At 46.1% G+C, this 20,266-nt stretch overlaps 1 protein-coding gene across 2 annotated transcripts in view; it reads left to right on the top strand.

Annotated features, from left to right (window-relative positions):
* RXRG (retinoid X receptor gamma) overlaps positions 1-17,345 on the top strand; it is a 76,168-nt gene extending 58,823 nt beyond the window's left edge. For both annotated transcript variants that reach the window (XM_081194470.1, XM_081194471.1), the window contains exons 6-10: positions 2,496-2,625; positions 4,671-4,803; positions 9,254-9,345; positions 10,861-10,966; positions 16,849-17,345. In XM_081194470.1, coding sequence (XP_081050596.1) covers positions 2,496-2,625; positions 4,671-4,803; positions 9,254-9,345; positions 10,861-10,966; positions 16,849-16,996 — 609 coding nt within the window. In that variant the 3' untranslated portion in view covers positions 16,997-17,345. The remainder of the gene's footprint in view (positions 1-2,495; positions 2,626-4,670; positions 4,804-9,253; positions 9,346-10,860; positions 10,967-16,848) is intronic.
* Positions 17,346-20,266: the final 2,921 nt, after the last annotated feature.

Below are 20,266 nucleotides of genomic sequence, written 5' to 3'. Positions count from 1 at the left end.
GGGATAAAAATGTCAAATCTTCACCAAGGCCAACTATCCAGACTGGTCCTACGTGGGCTAGAAAAAAGCCAGGGAAGTCCCCAAATAGGAGTTCCGTCACAGAAGGAGAAAGGAAAGAGGAAAGAGGGGGAGGGAGGGCTGGGGTGGGAGAGGAGGATTCGAAGGACAACAGTCATGCTGGTGGCAGTTCAAGGGTGTTTCCCCATGCGTGCCTTTGTGGCCAGTGTTGGCTGTCAGCAGCCTCAACGCAGGGCCTTTTATCCTGGTCTCCATTATGACCTTGTCTGAGGGGTAGAGAGTTCACAAAACAAAGGCAGACAAAAGCCCATGTTCTTGCTTCAGGTTCAACCAAAAGCCACCACCGCTGCCTGAATATGTTACTCTCTGGGAACAGAGATGACGCTATGGGTACTCCCAGTTTGAATTCCAGTGGGAACAGAGCACTCTTGGTGGTGCAGAAGAGCAGGCGGTGAAAGCCAAGGACATATTTCCTTCTCCCAAAAAGGACCTTTCAGAACAACCTACCTTCAGAGAACTCAAATAGTGGCACCCAACTATGTTCATCTTAGAGCTAGGCACTGAAAAGCGCCTTCAGTACTGTCTAAATTAATTCAACAACAACAACAACAACAACAACAATAATAATAATAATAATAATAATAATAATAATAATAATAATAATAATACCCCCCATCCGGCTGGGCTTCCCAGGCACTCTGGACGGCTTCCAACAAAATATTAAAATACAGTAATGCATCAAACATTAAAAGCTTTCCTAAACAGGGCTGCCTTCAGATGTCTTCTAAAAGTCTGGTAGTTGTTCTCTTTGACATCTGGTGGGAGGGCGTTCCACAGGGCGGGTCTATATTCAGTCCATATTGCACATGCAATATGCACACTCATCTATCCAGGCAAGAATTACTTGATTGAGTTGCAGGATTATTTAGCTTTGCTGGGGTTACAAACCAGAAATGGTGTGTACTATGAGAACAAAGACCCTAGCAGGTGTGCATTACAAACAACCACTAGATTTTGGATTAAAGGTAAAGGTAAGGGAACCCCTGACCGTTAGGTCCAGTCACGGATGACTCTGGGGTTGCGGCGCTCATCTCGCTTTATTGGCCGAGGGAGCCAGCGTACATCTTCCGGGTCATGTGGCCAGCATGACTAAGCCGCTTCTGGCGAACCAGAGCAGCGCACGGAAACGCCATTTACCTTCCTGCCGGAGTGGTACCTATTTATCTACTTGCACTTTGCCGTGCTTTTGAACTGCTAGGTTGGCAGGATTAAGACCAATAATTTCTGGTTTGCACAGTCTCCTTGTATAGAGTCTTTTGCCTGCAAATTATTAAATGGCCATGACCAAACCATGGTTGTGAGTGACACCTACCAATATCTCAAGGGGTTGCAGCCTGTGTTGCTGCTAAAAACGGATAACAGAGAGGAAAGCTTCCTCTGCTGGTCATTGCCTGTAAAGTGCCTGAGAAAAAGCGCTCTGCTATTGTCCAATAAACGGAGGATGAGAAAAGTGCCGGTAACTTGAACCAGAGGTGGCAACAGTTAAGAGTTTGAAATGAGGGCAAAAAGTGATAAAATGAAAGCATTCCTCTCTGTGTTGTGTATAGTGGTACCTCGGGTTACATACACTTCAGTTTACATACGCTTCAGGTTACAGACTCCGCTAACCCAGAAATATTACCTCGGGTTAAGAACTTTGCTTCAGGATGAGAACAGAAATCGTGCTCCAGCAGCACAGTGGCAGCAGGAGGCCCCATTAGCTAAAGCGGTGCTTCAGGTTAAGAACAGTTTCAGGTTAAGAACGGACCTCCACAACGAATTAAGTACTTAACCCGAGGTACCACTGTACACAAATCACTTTTGTTCTACGACCGCTTTTAGTCAAAGAGATTTTGTGGGCTTTTGAATCACTGCAGAAACTTGCAGATGCTGTTTATTGGAGTAATAATAATAATAATAATAATAATAATAATAATAATTATTATTATTTATTTATACCCCAGCCACTCTGGGCGGCTCCCAGCAGAATATTAAAAACATGATAAAACATCAAACATTAAAAACTTCCCTAAACAGGGCTGCCTTCAGATGTCTTCTAAAAGTCAGGTAGTTTATTTCCTTGACATCTGATGGGAGGCGTTCTACTGTGCGGGCGCCACTACCGAGAAGGCCCCTTGCCTGGTTCCCTGTAACCTCACTTCTCGCTGTGAGGGAACCACCAGAAGGCCCTCGGCGCTGGATCTCAGTGTCTGGGTTGAATGATGGGGATGGAGACGCTCCTTCAGGTATACTGGAGGCATTCTAGGCTCACTGTGTCCATCCTATGGGCACCAATGCCTGATTCAAAAACCTTTTTGCCTTCAAGCATTTTTTATAGGTTCAGTATGGGGTGCTTTCAGTAACGGGGAGCAGGATGGCTATGACAACGAAGTGGCGGCGGTTGAATTTACTCACCCACATGCCTGCTTCTCACTTAGACCAATGATCCTGTCACCAACATATGCCACGCGGCTGACAAACAACTCTTCACGCTGGTGGAATGGGCCAAGCGAATCCCACACTTCTCAGACTTAACACTGGAAGACCAAGTTATCCTCCTCCGAGCAGGTATGGATTTTTTAAAATTTTTTTTATTAGTTTTTCACAATTTTTATAAACACAAACATAACACAATACAAAACAAACAAACACATAAATAAACATGTATAATTTCATCTCCTTTTTTCTTAAATCTTACTTCACCGACTTCCCCATACCTCCCCTTTCTGCATCCCAATTCCCAAATTTATTTCCACAAATCCTACCCTTTGTTTTTATCGAATTTCCCCTTTTTTTCCTTTTACTTAACCTTTTACAGCTGTAATCCCCTTTTGTCTAAAACTTCAACATTTTAACATTCATTAATTTTACAATATTTCTTAAGATAAATTCTAAATTTCTTCCAATCTTCATCCGCCGTCTCTTTCCCCTGGTCACGGATTCTGCCAGTCATTTCAGCCAGTCCCATGTAGTCTATCACCTTCACCTGCCATTCTTCCAGAGTCGGTAGATCTTGTGTCTTCCAATACTTTGCGATGAGTATTCTTGCTGCTGTTGTAGCATACATAAAAAAATTCTGTCTTTCTTTAACACCAATTGGCCGACGATGCCCAAGAGAAAGGCCTCTGGTTTCATAGGGAAAGTACATTTAAATACCTTTTTCATTTCATTATATATCATTTCCCAGAAAGCCTTAATCTTCGGGCACGTCCACCAAAGGTGGTAGAAAGTACCTTCAGTTTCTTTACATTTCCAACACTTATTATCAGGCAAATGGTAGATTTTTGCTAGCTTGACTGGGGTCATGTACCCGAGCAGGTATGGATTTTGCCCCCCTCACCTTGCCACTGCTGTACTGCTGTACCTCCTTCAATCACTTGAGGCAAGTTTTTATTAAACATTTTCAGGTTGCGTCCCGCGGTGACCCGGAAGTAACAGAATGGATTACTTCCGGGTTTCACTGCTCGCGCATGCGCAGACGCTCAAAATGACGTCACGCACATGTGCAGAAGCGGGGAATCGCAACGCGCGCATGCGCAGATGCTGGTTGCGTTCTGCTCAGGATGCGAATGGGGCTCCGGAACAGATCCTGTTCGCATCCAGAGGTACCACTGTATTTTTTTTTTATTTTAAAAAAATTAACAATTTCAACATAACAAAATATCAAAACATATCATATTCATTAATTTTTCCCTTTTCTCCCCCACCTCCCCATCGAACCCTCCCTCCCTCCCCCCGAGACTTCCCTCAGCTCCTCTCTGTGATTTCTCAACACATGTTATTCTCTGCATACTGTAAAATTATATAAATCCTTATATTGTCTTTTAAATATCTTTCTGGGAAGTGAGTTATTGGTTTGCTTTTATTTTTTAAGTATTTTGTGCTGCTATTTTGTGTTTTTATGTTGTGAACCACCCTGCGATTTTCAGCGGAAGGGCCTGTGGCGATCACACAGGGTCCCCGGACGTTTCACCGTCTATTGATTCCTGTGCCACCACTTTATTTCTCGCTGCCACCACCCAGGCCCTGCCTGGTACAATACTAAGTCCAGTCAGGGTTAAATTGGAACATAAACTTCTGTTTATTTATTGCAGTTTAACAAGCGTGTGGTTTCATAAACGGTATTGGTCAATTACAATCATAGGGTGCCTATCCAGACCTATAACTTCCGCTACCTGCTCTCACTCACTAAACCGCCTCTCAGATATTTACTTGTCTTCCTAGCTCCTAACTGTTCCTGACTCAGCTTATTTCACTACACTAACTCAAACTACCCACAGACTCTATCCCAATTCACTCCCACTCCAACCAACCACCCACCCAACTCCCAACGAACTCTTCCCTTTGCCCCTCCCAGAGCTGGTTTTATAGTCCCTCTGACTCCACCCCCCTGGGTTCTGATTGGGCAACTTGTTTAACCATTTCACCTCCAGCACACTCATATCTTAACATCACAGGGCAGTATGCAAATTTAAGAACTGAATAATAAACAAGCAAGCAAGCAAGTAGGTGATAGCTTTCCTACACCCAACACAAAGCAATCCAATTGTGAAGGGCTTGTAAGAGGCAAGTCCCATAAGATGCATCTGTTTCACTCCCGTCTTCTCTTCTAGGTTGGAATGAGCTGCTGATTGCCTCTTTTTCCCACCGCTCTGTCTCCGTGCAGGACGGCATCCTTCTGGCCACAGGCTTACATGTGCAACGGAGCAGTGCGCACAGCGCCGGAGTGGGCTCCATTTTCGACAGGCATGTTTCTGAACTCTTGTTTTGACGTTTGGGCTTTTCTACGTTCACGGCTTCTTTGAGTTGATTTGGTGGAATAAAAAGCTCGGTTAGGAGATAGCAGACATCATGGGGTTAAAGCTGACCAAAAGTCCAGAGGTAGCATTATTATCAATTTATGATGGGGTGGAAGGTTCACAGGCGACAAAGGACTTGCTCACAAATTTATTGACAGCTGCACAAATTATTATAGCCAGGAAGTGGAAGGGGGAAGCAGAATATAAAATGGAAGAATCATACAAAGAGGCTTGGAAATATAGCTATTAATGATAAATTAACATGTGCCATTAAGGTAAGACAGGGAATATGTAGGAGAAATGATTTTAAAGAGATACGATGGGTGTTCGTAGAATGTGTATTGCTAAAACGGAAAGGGGTTAAACCAGCGCAAGAGGTGTTGAAATTTTGGGTGGTTGGAGTTATAATGGAATGGTTTCGGTGGTGGGTTGCACATTTTTGTGCTTATTTATGCATGATTAATTATTAATTTAATTTAATAACGAGCAAAAAAAAAGGAAAACAACATTTAAGCTACCGGGGGGCTTAGGGAAAATCCACTTTTTGAGCCTTTCAGGAAGGGAAAAAAGCTCTCTGGGTAGTGGTGTGCCCCCAGCATTAACCACAACCCATATCTATTCTGCCTTTTTTTCTGAAATACTGTGTTTCGCTGCATTTTCTCCCAGACCACCTTCAACCCGAGTCGATCAAAAGAGCAACCTATATGCGTTTTAAGCTGGTAATGTTTGCACAGCCCGCATAGCTGCTTCCAGGCAAGCGTCTCTTAGCACTATAAATGAACACCCATTTACTATAAACCATAAGCAGAATTGCAGTTGACTTTCCACACTATTGGGGTATTCCATATCTTCTGTCCATTCATGCCGATATGAGCTGCTCAAACATATTTACTGGTGGCGAAGGGGAACAGAAGGTCCTGTTCACCTGAGTCGGCATGTGAAACAAAATACACCTTCACTATAAACTTTGTGGTAGTGGATGCTATTTTATCACCCAGTTTATTTTTTTTAATCATTCTTTTAATTGATGCTAAAATGGTTTTCTGGTTATATCATTCAATTTAAAAAAAAAGGTGAGAAAAGAAATTTTAACAATATGGTGGGCAAGGATTTCTTCCATCATTTTTTTGTAAAGGAATGTTATAACTTTATTTCATTTAAGCAATTATAGTAAAAAAAAAAAAATGCTATATGCAGTTCACTGCAGATCTGCAGATGGTGACAGCAGTCATAAAATTAAAAGATGCCTGCTTCTTCGGAGAAAAGCAATGACAAACCTAGACAGCATCTTAAAAAGCAGAGACATTACCTTGCCAACAAAGGTCCGTATAGTTAAAGCTATGGTTTTCCAAGTAGTGATGTATGGAAGTGAGAGCTGGACCATAAAGAAGGCTGATCGCCAAAAAATTGATGCTTTTGAATTATGGTGCTGGAGGAGACTCTTGAGAGTCCCATGGACTGCAAGAAGATCAAACCTCTCCATTCTGAAGGAAATCAGCCCTGAGTGCTCATTGGAAGGACAGATCCTGAAGCTGAGGCTCCAATACTTTGGCCACCACATGAGAAGAGAAGACTCCCTGGAAAGACCCTGATGTTGGGAAAGATGGAGGGCACAAGGAGAAGGGGACGATAGAGGACGAGATGGTTGGACAGTGTTCTCAAAGCTACCAGCATGAGTTTGACCAAACTGCGGGAGGCAGTGGAAGACAGAAGTGCCTGGCGTGCTCTGGTCCATGGGGTCACGAAGAGTCGGACACGACTAAAAGACTAAACAACAACAACAAAGCAAAATTATAATAATATTTTTTTTTAGTGTTCATCAGAAGACTAATTTAAAAATGAGCAGAGTGTAAAATGATACCTGCAGAAATGGACCTGATTAATGTGTGCTGAGCTGTGAGAGTTCACTTTCCTGCTAAGTCACTGCCTTTTGAAAGGAAGAAGGGTGGTGCTTAGGAAAAGTCACTGAGTGCCTTTGTGCCTTCCAGGTGTTGTTCAACCCCATTGAACAACACCTCCCCATTTGCCCTGTTCAGCATGGCCAATGGTCAGGAATGATGGGATAAGCCACCTGCGCCTGGAGAGATGGTGCCACTCTATAATTCAGAAGAAAGTGAGTTTTCTGTGCTCTGAGAAAAGGTGGAAGAACAAGATGGAAAACACAGGATAATGGTGACTGGATGATGGCACTATATGTGTCAAGGCTCAGGGAATACTATCCCTCCCCCAGTGGCAGCCAGCCCCCCACAAGCAGATAACACGAAGAGTCCTTACCACATAATTTATTCAGTATTCACAGAGTGACAAAGGGGTGTAGTCTCTATGCCATGATGGGGTTGCTCCAAGTAAAGTCCCACCCCCCTTCCTCTCCCCTATTCAGGGCTGGATTTCGGTTTGATGAGGCCCTAAGCTACTGAAGGTAATGGGGCCCTTTGTATGTCCAGCTGTTCTTTGTCAACAACAAATTGTCGCTTAATGAACTTAATGAAGCACAGTGGACCAACACCAGCTGATGACATGGCTCCCCAAATCAACCCAGACTGTGGAAACTTCACACTGGACTTCAAGCATCTGGCATTGTGTGCCTCCCCATTCTTCCTCCAGACTGTGGGTCCTTGGTTTCCAAATGAGATGCAAAAGCTGCTCTCATCAGAAAAGAGATTTGGGGAGCCATGTCATCAGCTGGTGTTGGTCCACTGTGCTTCATTAAGTCCAGGGTCAACACAGCCGTCTACCAGGAGATTTTGGAGCACTTTATGCTTCTTTCTGCAGACGATGCTGACTTCATTTTCCAGCAGGACTTTGGCACCTACCGACACTGCCAAAAGTACCAAAACCTGGTTCAATGCCCATGGGATTACTGTGCTTGATTGGCCAGCAAACTCACATGACCTGAACCCCATAGAGAATCTATGAGACATTGCCAAGAGAAAGATGAGAGACATGAGACTGAGCAATGCAGAAGAGCTGGAGGCTGCTATTGAAGCATCCTGGTCTTCCATAACACCTCAGCAGTGCCACAGGCTGATAGCATCCATGCCACTCCACATTTAGGCAGTAATTAATGCAAAAGGGGTCCAAACCAAGTACTGAGTACATATGCATGCTTCTACTTCTCAGAGGTCCAATATTGCTCTGTTTGCAGTCCTTGTTTTGCTGATTTCATTTAATATTCTAATTTTCTGAGATTGTTAATTTGGGGTTTTCATCAGCTGTACACCATGATCATCACAATTATAACAAATAAAGGCTTGACATATGACATTTTGCATGTCATGAGTCTATCTCATATATTAGTTTCACCTTTTAAGTTGAATTACTGAAATAAATAAACTTTTCCACGATATTCTAATTTTCCGAGTTTCACTTGTATGTAGGTTTTATTTTATTTGTTTTTTATCTTATATTTTGGAAATGTACATCTAGTTTTTTTCTTTAATTTTTTTGGGGGCCCCTAAGAGAGTGGGGCCCTAAGCTATATGTCAGGGAACTGCCATCGGAAGGAAGGGAGGTGGAAGGGCTCACACAGGTTGGGAGAGACTCAGCAGCTGAAGAGGGAACCAGTAGGGGGAGAGGAGCTGAGCTGAGGGAAAGTGAGCAGGAGGGGTGGCTCCGAGACACTTCCAGCGAGGGCAGTGGGGAGGTTTCAGGACCTCCCATAGGGACACCCACTCCTCGCCGGAAACTGTCATGCAGAGAGTCCAGAAGACGTGTTTCCGTTAAGGAGCTTTTATGTTGGAAGCGATTCCGAAAGCAACCACTGTCGGAATCTGCCAGCGACTGAGGGAGCCATGTTTAAGGGGCTCCGTTACAGACAGAGGTTTGCAAACTTGATCAAACTCTGAGGGACTTGGGTTTTACGCACAAGCAGCTCATCGTCCCATCACATTATAGCATGTTTAGCTTATACGTAAATCCGGCACTGCCCCTATTCTACATCAGACCTGCGCAGGCTAATCTGAGCCTTCTGCCACTGAGCTCTCTGTTCTACTACTCTCAATGCCCGTCTGGCCCTGGGAGAAGGGGGGTGGGTCAGGAATGCTTTCCAAGGACACTGAGTCTCTCAGCTGTCTCTCCCCTGGTGCTTCTTCTTCTTGCTGCTCCCAATATTCCCCAGCTTCTCCCCTCTGCAGCCTCTGAATTATGCCCTTCTGCAAACCACTGATCTAAATCTATACTGTCTTCCTGTTCTCAGAAAGGGCCAGGAGAAGGGGGGGTGGTCCTCACCATTCCTCCTCAGTCCAGCCCCTGTCAATACAAATGCCCCTTGAAGAGTGAGTGAACGAAGCCTGACAATTCCACACTGTGGTGTGAACGCACCTCGGACTGCTATTTGCACACCGAGTGCATCACTGCAGACTTTGACTCTTCAATTCCCTCTCTTGTCTCTAATACAGGGTCCTTACTGAGCTGGTATCCAAAATGAAAGACATGCAGATGGACAAATCTGAGCTGGGGTGCCTACGAGCCATTGTCCTGTTCAACCCAGGTATGTGTGGATGCCTGGGAAGCTGGTCCAGGGTCAAATCAACTCATGAATAAATCTAGCCCTGGGTTCTGAGCAGCGGCTCGTGGGCAGACCTGTTCTTGCTGGTTCTAGGGAAAGGCCTTCTTGGTGACCTCTTCTCTCAACTGCCCAGCTTTGCCATCACTCCCTCATTCATCCATGTGGCACTGAGGTAGCCAAGTTAGTCCAGTGGCAGGAAAATACGGAGGAAAGATGGTGCTTAAAGAGAACGGAAATGGAGCAATGCATGGAGAGGAATGATTGAACAGCAATGGGGATGGCAGTAGAAAAGATGAATAAAATGTGTAGGCCTCATATTGTAAGGAAGGGGATACCACTTTAAGCCTGCCTAAGGCCATCCTAAGGGATGCGGGTGGCGCTGTGGGTTAAACCACGGAGCCTAGGACTTGCCGATCAGAAGGTTGGTGGTTCGAATCCCCGCAATGGGGTGACCTCCCGTTGCTCGGTTCCAGCTCCTGCCAACCTAGCAGTTCGAAAGCACGCAGTGCAAGTAGATAAATAGGTACCGCTCCGGTGGGAAGGTAAATGGCGTTACCGTGCACTGCTGTGGTTCACCAGAAGTGGCTTAGTCATGCTGGCCACATGACCCAGAAGCTGTATGCCGGCTCCCTCGGCCAATAAAGCGAGATGAGCGCCGCAACCCCAGAGTCGGTCACGACTGGACCTAATGGTCAGGGGTCCCCGGTACCACATAGTAAAGTAAAAAAGGTAAAGGACCCCTGGACGGTTAAGTCCAGTCAAAGGTGACTATGGGGTGTGGCACTCATCTCACTTCAGGCCGAGGGAGCTGGTGTTTGTCCACAGCTTTCTGGGTCATGCAGCCAGCATGACTAAATCTCTTCTGGCTCAATGGAACAATGTGAAGGAAACAAGAGCACACGGAAATGCTGTTTACCTTCCCGCCACAGTGGTACCTATTGATCTACTTGCACTGGTGTGCTTTCGAACTGCTAGGTTGGCAGGAGCTGGGACAGAGCAACGAGTGCTCACCCCATTGCGGGGATTTGAACAGCCAACCTTCTGATCTGCAAGCCCAAGAGCAGGCTTCCTCAACCTTGGTCCTCCAGATGTTTTGAGACTACAATTCCCATCATCCCTGTCCACTGGTCCTGCTAGCTAGGGATCATGGGAGTTGTAGGCCAAAAACATCTGGAGGGCCGAGGTTGAGGAAGCCTGCCCAAGAGGCTCAGTGGTTTAGACCACAGCACCACCCCTGTCCACCTTTACCTTTACCACATAGTATATATTAGGGACAGCAGTGTGTCTTCTCAGAGGTCTCTTTTAGGTAGATGGGTAATATTATTGCACTGCCTGTTTTTCCAGTTAATTACGGTTTCACAGCTAACATACACCATGGAGTACGATGCTATTACAGTTCACTTGGCCATTCTGCAACCTACAGATAAGGAGTGGGCGATAGCTCTGCTGTTTTTTAATCATGATTCCCTTCCCTTCCTTGCTCTCTCACCCCATCAGATGCCAAGGGTCTGTCTAGTCCTGCAGAGGTGGAATCGCTACGTGAGAAAGTTTATGCAGCTCTGGAGGCGTACACCAAACAAAAGTATCCTGATCAACCGGGAAGGTAAATAGAAAGAGGCTCAGCACCACTCTTAACACAGAATGATGTTGGAAAGTGCAGAATACCAATGATGGTGCTTCTGTGTGTTTGGTTGGTTCGGAAACATTCAGAGGACAAGAGAGCCAAAAGGGACAAATCAGTAATGGGCAGCAACCTTGCTAGATGTAGATCTGGGGATGAGATGTACTTGGATCAGTGACAATCTGAAATCCGTTGAACATCACATTGAATTCCCTTGAGGAAAAACGAGATCTAAATTTATTAAATAAATAAAAAGTCTATATTTCTTAGATCCAGAATCGGCTGCCAATCCCAAATAGGGATGTGAGAAGGCAGCTGTTTCTGTTCCAACCTGTATCCATCACAATCACCGCCGCTTACTTTCTGCTGCGGTTTGGTTTCCACCAAATATGACATTCACTGGGCTCATTTCTCGGCACAGGTCTGGACCAGTGGCGTAGCATGGGTTGTCAGCACCCGGGGCAAGGCAAGTAATTTGTGCCCCCTAACCCGTGGATTTGCGCCCCCTAACCCTAACCCCCAGATGTTGCGCCCGGTGCGCCCGGCCCCCCCTGCACCCCCTACACTACGCCACTGGTCTGGACTTTAAAGCTCCATGTCTGAGCACTCTACACACACACACACGCACACGCACACACACACACACTGTTTTCCCTAGGAAAACCTGTGTTTTACCACTGATCACAGCAAACAACCGTCGGGTTTTCCCAGGGAAAGTGTCAGGATAAAAAAGGAACTGTTTAAAGCCCAGATCTGTGCCTGGAAAGAACAGGGCGAAAGGAAGTCTGAGTGAGCCCCGAGTCTTGCACCCCTCTCTTTAAGCTAACTTACATTCATCTCAGTGGAAAGGAAGCTGCTGTCAAAACAACATAAAAACAGTCCCTAATTGTGCATCACTTTTGAATTGAAAAAGCCAACAGCAATGTGAACAAACACTGATTGCTTTTCTGTTTTTGTTGGAATTATCCAACATCGCATTTGCTTATTTACTCCAGAGCAACGTTAGAAATGAACCGGGGAGCTGGGCATGGGTTTCAGTAGGGAAACGAGAAGTTAGATGGAGCAACTTTCTGTTCTGGTGGCCGGAGATCAGATCCTTTGCCTCCTGATCTCAGCCACTCCCAAGTTGGCAATCTCTATTTAAGAAGACTGCAGTGCCCTCCTGTCTCTGTCAAACCTCTAGATAAGGAAATGACTGAGGTGGGAGGAAGTACAGGCTGACAGTGCAGAGCCAACTTTGGAGGTGACTTTTCTTCTGGATCTCACTTTCTCTTTCCTTCCAGTAGCCTTTGGAATAACTACGTTATCCAATTCTGCCATCTGCTGGTTAACATGCAAATGAGAAGTCATTAAAAGTTATCTTCTGTGTATCTCCTACATCTTCCTCTCTCCTTCTCCGCCACCCCTTTTTGGGTGATTTTGGATTGCATAGATTTGATAGGAATTGGGGCAAATGCGGAACAGTGGTTATTTATATTGTATATGCTGTTTAATGGCTTTAATGCTTTGTCAGCTGCCTCTAGGCTGGAAGGGATGAAGTAAAATATTTTAAATTAACGGTGTACAGCCCAACAGTACAGCAAAACCAACAGCACACAACAGAGGCCACAAGATGTCCCTAAATGGTCACCCAAATATTTTTGGGGAAAGGTGAATTTTATACCCTCCATGAGGTCACGAGTGGGACCATTTTGCCATTCTATTAAAAAGCAACTCCAGTCAAGGTTCTGCAGCTGGCAGCATATGTTGGCTGGGCCTCGTCCACAGGTTGTAAATGCCAATGGGATTCATATGGAGAAAAGTGGAGTTTATAAATAATGTGCATCCAAGGTGTGAAACCCTTTCAGGAGGGGATTCAGTGCCTTGGAATTGGGCCTGAAAGAAAACTCTGGTAACTAGTGTGGTGGGATACATTCAGTGAGGCCCAGCGCTGGGGGCCTTCTGGCGGGTCCCTCACTGCGAGAATTGAGGTTACCAGGCAGAGGGCCTTCTCGGTGGTGGCACCTGCCATGTGGAACAACCTCCCATCGGATGTCAAGGAAATAAACAACTATCTGACTTTTAGAAGACATCTGAAGGCAGCCCTGTTTAGGGAAGTTTTTAATGTTTGAAGTTTTATTCTGTTTTTAGTGTTCTGCTGGGAACCGCCCAGAGTGCCTGGGGAATTATTATTATTATTATTATTATTATTATTATTATTATTATTATCATCATCATCATCATCATCAATATCCAAAAGAAAGTCAGGAAGCAGCTGAGTTCTCTTTAAGTCCAACCCCATGTTAGGTACATTATGCAGTTGTCAGTCTAAGAAGGCTGACCCATTTTAAGCTCTAAAATACAGATAAATGTTTTGGTGAAAGCAGGGGGGGTATTGTTTCTGAGTGAAATGAAGTTTAGTTTCTTTTCCTACGTCTTCCTGCGATCTGCAGTGGATTTAAAGCTAAAATGAAAAACCTAGACTAGAGACCATCACACGACCTGCTTCCTCCCTGTTTCATTGGCATCTTATCGATATGGTACCTTTCTATATATATCCTGCTCAGAGCTGTTTACACACACACAGCCCAACAAGTCACACACCACAATATCAAGACATTTTTGAAAGTGCATAGTAAAAATAATCAGCATTAAACAATTCAAAAACCAAATTTAATTCCGCCAGAGTTTAGCTATATCCTGTTCTGTGGGTGCTTGAGGCGCACAGAGGAAGCAGGCAGTATCTGGTGAAGTTGGGTTGCCATAGTCAAGGTCACATCAAGCAGATAAAGCCTGGTCAAGCTCTCTTAGGCAGTGGGTGTGGAAGACCAGGACCTTGGATAGCTCAAAATGAGCCCTGCTAGCTAAAGTTCTCTCCTGCTGTAGTTGCAGGAAGCTGTGGTCTTGGCAGGGAAATGCAGCCAACTGTAGGCTGACAAGAGCCGTCCTGTGGTTGGTTCCACATCCCCACAGGAGTTGGCTGGGTTGTTAAAAGGCTCCTGCCTGATTTTACAGTTGGTGTGCCCTGAAAGGCTGGGGAACTGGAGATATGGCAATTGGTGCATCCTATAAGTCCGAGGATGAGACACGGGTGGTCCTGTGGGTTAAACCACAGAGCCTAGGACTTGCTGATCAGAAGGTCGGCGGTTCGAATCCCCGTGACGGGGTGAGCTCCTGTTGCTCGGTCCCATCTCCTGGCAACCTAGCAGTTCGAAAGCACATCAAAGTGCAAGTAGATAAATAGGTACCGCTCTGGCGGGAAGGTAAACGGCGTTTCCGTGCACTGCTCTGGTTCGCCATGAGTAGCTTAGTCATGCTGGCCACATGACCCGGAAGCTGTACGCCAGCTCCCTCAGCCAATAAAGCGAGATGAGCGCCGCAACCCCAGAGTCGGCCACAACTGGACCTAGTGGTCAGGGGTCCCTTTACCTTTATAAGTCCGAGGATAGTGCCAAAGCTGTGTCTGGAAGGCCCCAGATTAGCAGAAGATCTAGGATTGTGAATCTTGGCAAGCTAATGCAATAATTAATCCATAATCACAACATGTATATAAAACCAGGGGGAAGTATCCAGCTGGCATATTCTGTCAGTGCAAGGAGTTCTGCTTGTGCAATGATCCTTCCCCCCTCCTCTCCCCGCCCTGTCCCCAAATCTGCTCCGGGAAACCCAGGCAGAACGTGTTGTTGTGCAAGCCGAACCCCTTGCACCAATGGAGCACATTGCTTAGCACAACTGCAGCACAGAATGCAATTCATAATAACAATTAAATGGCGACAATCCATACAAACAGTTCACAAAGCAAAGCCAGACATTAGAGCAGGGGTCGGCAAGGCCGGATCACTCCCAGAGAGATTCTCCATGGGCTGGGGCGGTGCAGTGCGATGCCGGAAATCGCGTCTGCACATGTCCGTGGTGCCGGAAACCTCTTCTGCGCATGCACCGCGGACATGCGCAGACGCGATTTCTGGCATCTGGGCATGTGCAGAAGCAATTTCCAGAGCCGCAGAAGCGAGTCCCCATGCCTTGCTGTGCAGGTTTAGTGCACAGCGCGGGGACTCGCCAAGCAGGCAACTTGGTTCAGGGGGGTCTGGTGGGCCGGTTAAGCGGCCTTCATGGGCTGCTGTTGGCCCATAGGCCTTAGGTTGCCGACCCCTGCATTAGACCAACTGATAGGCTTGCTGTTAATGGCAAAACATCTCCACTATAGCAATTTCAGGCTGGGAAGATGTTGGTTTTAACCACCTGTCCCAGGTATGGATCACCTCTGCGCACAGAAGAGGGAAGAGGGAGGCAGCACTCCAAATCTTACCGAGCTTTCAAGAAGGGCTGCGATGTAGACGGGCCCTTTCCTGCATGTGTGTAGTCAATGTGTGGACTGGAACATTAGATTCCACTGGTTGCATTAACCTGCACTATGGGTGGCACTGAGAGTAATAGCCAGCAGAGTTCATGGAAGGAGCTTCCATTTCCATGAATTTGTGCCTACATGAAATACTCACTTGAAGAGTCTTGGTAAAGTGAGTCATAGATCTTGAAAGACCTACATTGGCTCCCAGTACGTTTCCAAGCACAATACAAAGTGGCTTTAAAGGGTTTTAAAGCCCTAAATGGCCTCGACCCAGTATACCTGAAGGAGCGTCTCCACCCCCATTGTTCTGCCCAGACACTGAGGTCCAGCGCCGAGGGCCTTCTGGCGGTTCCCTCATTGTGAGAAGCAAAGCTACAGGGAACCAGGCAGAGGGCCTTCTCGGTAGTGGCGCCCGCCCTGTGGAATGCCCTCCCATCAGATGTCAAAGAGATAAACAACTACCTGACATTCAGAAGACATCTTAAGGCAGCCCTGTTCAGAGAGGTTTTTAATGTGTGACATCTTAGTGTATTTTTGGTCTTTGTGGAAGCCATCCAGAGTGGCTGGGGAAACCCAGCCAGATGAGCGGGGTACAAATAATAAGTTGTTGTTGTTGTTGTTGTTGTTGTTGTTGTTGTTGTTGTTATCATTATTATCATTATTATCATTATTATCGTTATTATTATAGATGAAACAGGGCAGCAAGCAGGAAAGCCACTTTGGGCAAAAGAAATTCCTGCAGAGCAGGAGTTTGGGCTAGATAACCCCTGGGGTCCCTCCCAACTCTACAACTCCATTTTTCTCACCCACCCATGGCAGAAGACTAAGCCCTGGCCTTTGGGATTGAACCAAACAGCCCTGAAAAGAGCTTAATGTGAATTGCATTAGTGTGTCTTTGGTAGGACAAAACGAATCCTTGCTGACCCTTATGTTTCAATGATGCCATATTCGCAGCCAGCAACAGGCCTGCAGATAGCGGCAGATATTTATTCCTAATGTGGGCTATAATTTAACAGATCTAACTTTTTGGCTGATACTTTCTAGCTTTGCTGTAATCAGCCGACATTATTATGTAGTTAAGGGACGCGGGTGGCGCTGTGGGTTAAACCACAGAGCCTAGGGCTTGCCGATCAGAAGGTCGGCAGTTCAAATCCCCACAACGGGGTGAGCTCCTGTTGCTCGGTCCCTGCTCCTGCCAACCTAGCAGTTCAAAAGCACGCCAGTGCAAGTAGATAAATAGGTACCGCTCTGGCGGGAAGGTAAACACCGTTTCCGTGCTCTGCTCTGGTTCACCAGAAGCGGCTTAGTCATGCTGGCCACATGAGCTGGAAGCTGTACGCCGGCTCCCTCAACCAGTAAAGCGAGATGAGCACCGCAACCCCAGAGTCGGTCACGACTGGACCTAATGGTCAGGGTTCCCTTTACCTTTTTATAATGTAGTAATGTAGCTCTTTCTTTTGTCTCTCAACATAGCACACCCCTTGGCTTTCCCCGATTGTCATTAACTTCAGGTTTTCTACATCTCTGGTTCCTTCAGGTTTGCCAAGCTCCTCCTGAGGCTGCCAGCCTTGCGATCTATCGGCCTGAAATGCCTGGAGCACCTCTTCTTCTTCAAGCTGATCGGTGACACCCCCATCGACACTTTCCTCATGGAAATGTTGGAGACCCCGCTGCAGATTACTTGACCCTGAAAACGGATTGGGGAGGTGTGGAAACGAAGGATGAGACAGAGAGGTTGAAGGCTAATGATGCTTTCCGCTTAGGATGGTGTGGTCCTGGTCTACTTGTGCCCATTCCCATTCAGGGTGGGGGGAGTAATAAGGGGATGGTGGCATCTCTGCGAGCATTTAGTGTCCAAAAGACAGGGTCCTATGTGGCTATGGCTGCGTTGCTTTTACCCCCAGCTGGCAGCAAGGTGGGCCAGGACATCCTATAGCTTGTCAGTCACAAAATGGTGCCACCTGTACAAATAAATGAGTTTAAATTATTTTTTCACTTCCAATAAAAATGAGAAATAAAATAATATATGAGGAACTGGTGTGGAAATTGCTGTTGTTGCTTGGGGTTCCTTCTTACCCAAGGAAGGAAGGAGGAAGGTAAAAAGGTAAAGGTAAAGGACCCCTGGACGGTTAAGTCCAGTCAAAAGGAGACTATGGGGTTGCAGCACTCATCTCACTTTCAGGCTGAAGTGTCAGTACGCCTGAGTGGGAAACTAGGAAACACTGGCCTGTGAGCGCTCCAGTTGGAGAACAGCCTTTACCAAAGGTGCCATGGGCTTTGAAGACGCTCAAACTCAGGACGCAAGGGAAAAACGTGCTAAGAGGAAGGCATGCTTGGCAAATCCACACCGTGATCAACTCCCACCCGGGAACCAATGTCCCCACTGTGCAAGGATGTGTGGGTCCAGAATCGGCCTCCACAGTCATTTATGGACTCATTGTTCAAACCGTGTATATGGAAGACAATCTTACTTGGCTACGAGTGATTGCCAAAGAGAGTTCACTCACCCCTTCTTTCCGTAGCAGCGGGGGGGGGGGGGAGGGCGGCGGCACCATTTTGTATTTTGCCTCAGATGCCCAAATGTCTTGAGCCAGCTCTGGCTGGTGTGCCGCATGGGATCCTTAAAGTTGTGCCTGTGGACACTATGCCACCCGCCCTCAGGCACCACACCCCCCATTATTTATTTTCAAAATGGAGCTTCTTCTCTTTTTTTGCTGTGTGTTTGATTGGATTTGTTTTGTTCCTTGCACATCCAGTGCCAGATTTACGTATAAGCTAAACAAGCTATAGCTTAGGCCCCCACTCTCTTGGAGGCCCCCCGAAAAATTAAAGGGGAAAAAACTGGATGTACATTTCCGAAATATAAGATAAAAATCAAATAAAACTTACATACAGCAGCAGTGTTTTGTGTTGTGTAGGCTCCTATGATGTAAGTCATGGGCCCCGCCTGCTAGCCTGCTCCCTAAAATATCACTGGTTTGCTCATTTCTATATCAACTACAGTGGTACCTTGGTTTGCAACCGTTTTGGATTACAACCATTTTGGGTTACAACCACGTCAAACCCTGAAGTGTGTGTCCCTTTTTTTGGATTACAACCCTTTTTTTTTTTGAGGCCCCATTGGCAAAAGTGCGCCTTGGGTTACAACCTGTTTTTGTTTACAACCGGACCTCCAGAACGGATTATGGTTGTAAACCAAGGCATCACTGTACTTTGATAAAATACATCTTTTGTTATGTGCAAATGGCTTTAGGTACCTATTAGGTCCATAAATTGCCACATAGCATATATTCAACACAAAAAACAGCGACAATTTGTTGTTGACAAAGAACAGCTGGACATATAAAGGGCCCCATTACCTTCAGTAGCTTAGAGCCTCATCAGACCTAAATCCGGCCCTGTTCACATCCCACAAATACATAATGCAAACATGTAAGAGTGTCGTGTTGTGAACTCTCCAGCAGGCGGCAAGAGTGAATTTGGGTGTTTTATTTCTCAAGGAACTTCAGCAAAATTGAAGGCTGCTTGTAGCTCCTTCTGGTCTCCATAGCACCAGCCAATCAGAAGTGCAAGTAGGACCCTGATGATTCGCGTGGCAAAGAAATACTTCACCCCAGTAGTGATTTCAGCCAGGAACTCTGGGGCTGCACATGGACAATTTCAGTCAGTAGGGACTGACTCTGCTGCAAGTACCTTACTACATACAGTGGTACCTCGGGTTACATACACTTCAGGTTACATGCGCTTCAGGTTACAGACTCCGCTAACCCAGAAATAGTGCTTCAGGTTAAGAACTTTGCTTCAGGATGAGAACAGAAATCATGCTCCAGTGGCGCGGCAGCAGCAGGAGGCCCCATTAGCTAAAGTGGTGCTTCAGGTTAAGAACAGTTTCAGATTAAGAACGGACCTCCGGAACAAATTAAGTACTTAACCTGAGGTACCACTGTAGTTGCAAATAAGTCTAACAGCAACCATTCAGTGCTTCACTCCACAAAGGGGGGGGGGGAGTTTCAGTCTTAATCTTAAAATATTAATCTCCATTTCTGACTGCACCTCTGAGCTCCCAGTATTGCTTGTGCTCAAGGTGAAACAGGCTCTTTACTTACTTACTGGGGGTATCTGGGGAGGAGGCACAATTGTTGCAGCAGCCATTTGCTGGCCAACGTATTATAACAGTTACAGCTTGGACTACTGCAATGCGCTCTACGTGGGGCTACCTTTGAAGGTGATCCAGAAACTACAACTAATCCAGAATGCGGCAGCTAGACTGGTGACTGGGAATGGCCGTCGAGACCACATAACACCGGTTCTGAAAGACCTACATTGGCTCCCAGTACATTTCCAAGCACAACTCAAAGTGCTGGTGCTGACCTTTAAAGCCCTAAACAGCCTCGGCCCAGTATACCTGAAGGAGCGTCTCCACCCCCATTGTTCTGCCCGGACACTGAGGTCCAGCGCCGAGGGCCTTCTGGTGGTTCCCTCATTGCAAGAAGTGACATTACAGGGAACCAGACAGATGGCCATCTCAGTTGTGACGCCTTCGCATCACATGTCAAGGAAATCTGAAGGCAGCCCTGTTTAGGGAAGTTTGTAATGTTTGATGTTTTATTGTATTTTTAATATTTTGTTGGAAGCCGCCCAGAGTGGCTGGGGAAACCCAGCCAGATGGGCAGGGTATTAATAAAATAATAATAATAATAATAATAATAATAATAATAATACGCAAACATTCTGGCTCTGTCTTAGCGATGCTTCTTTGGTCACTTACAATGAGTGCACTACCAACCTTCACCACTTGGTGGCTTGTGTTTTTCTCCACAGCTTTACACTGGGAATCCAGTCTTTACCTGTTTTTCAAATGTCCACGGGCCTTATTCTCTGCTAAGTTTGTTTAGGATTGCAGCCTAGGGTACGTCACAACAGCGGCATGAAAGTGGCCCTCCCATATGTTACCT

This window comes from Podarcis bocagei (assembly GCF_964188305.1).
Source record: "Podarcis bocagei genome assembly, chromosome: 5".
Taxonomy (NCBI): Eukaryota; Metazoa; Chordata; class Lepidosauria; order Squamata; family Lacertidae; genus Podarcis; species Podarcis bocagei.
This window is presented reverse-complemented; position numbering and strand designations above follow the sequence as displayed.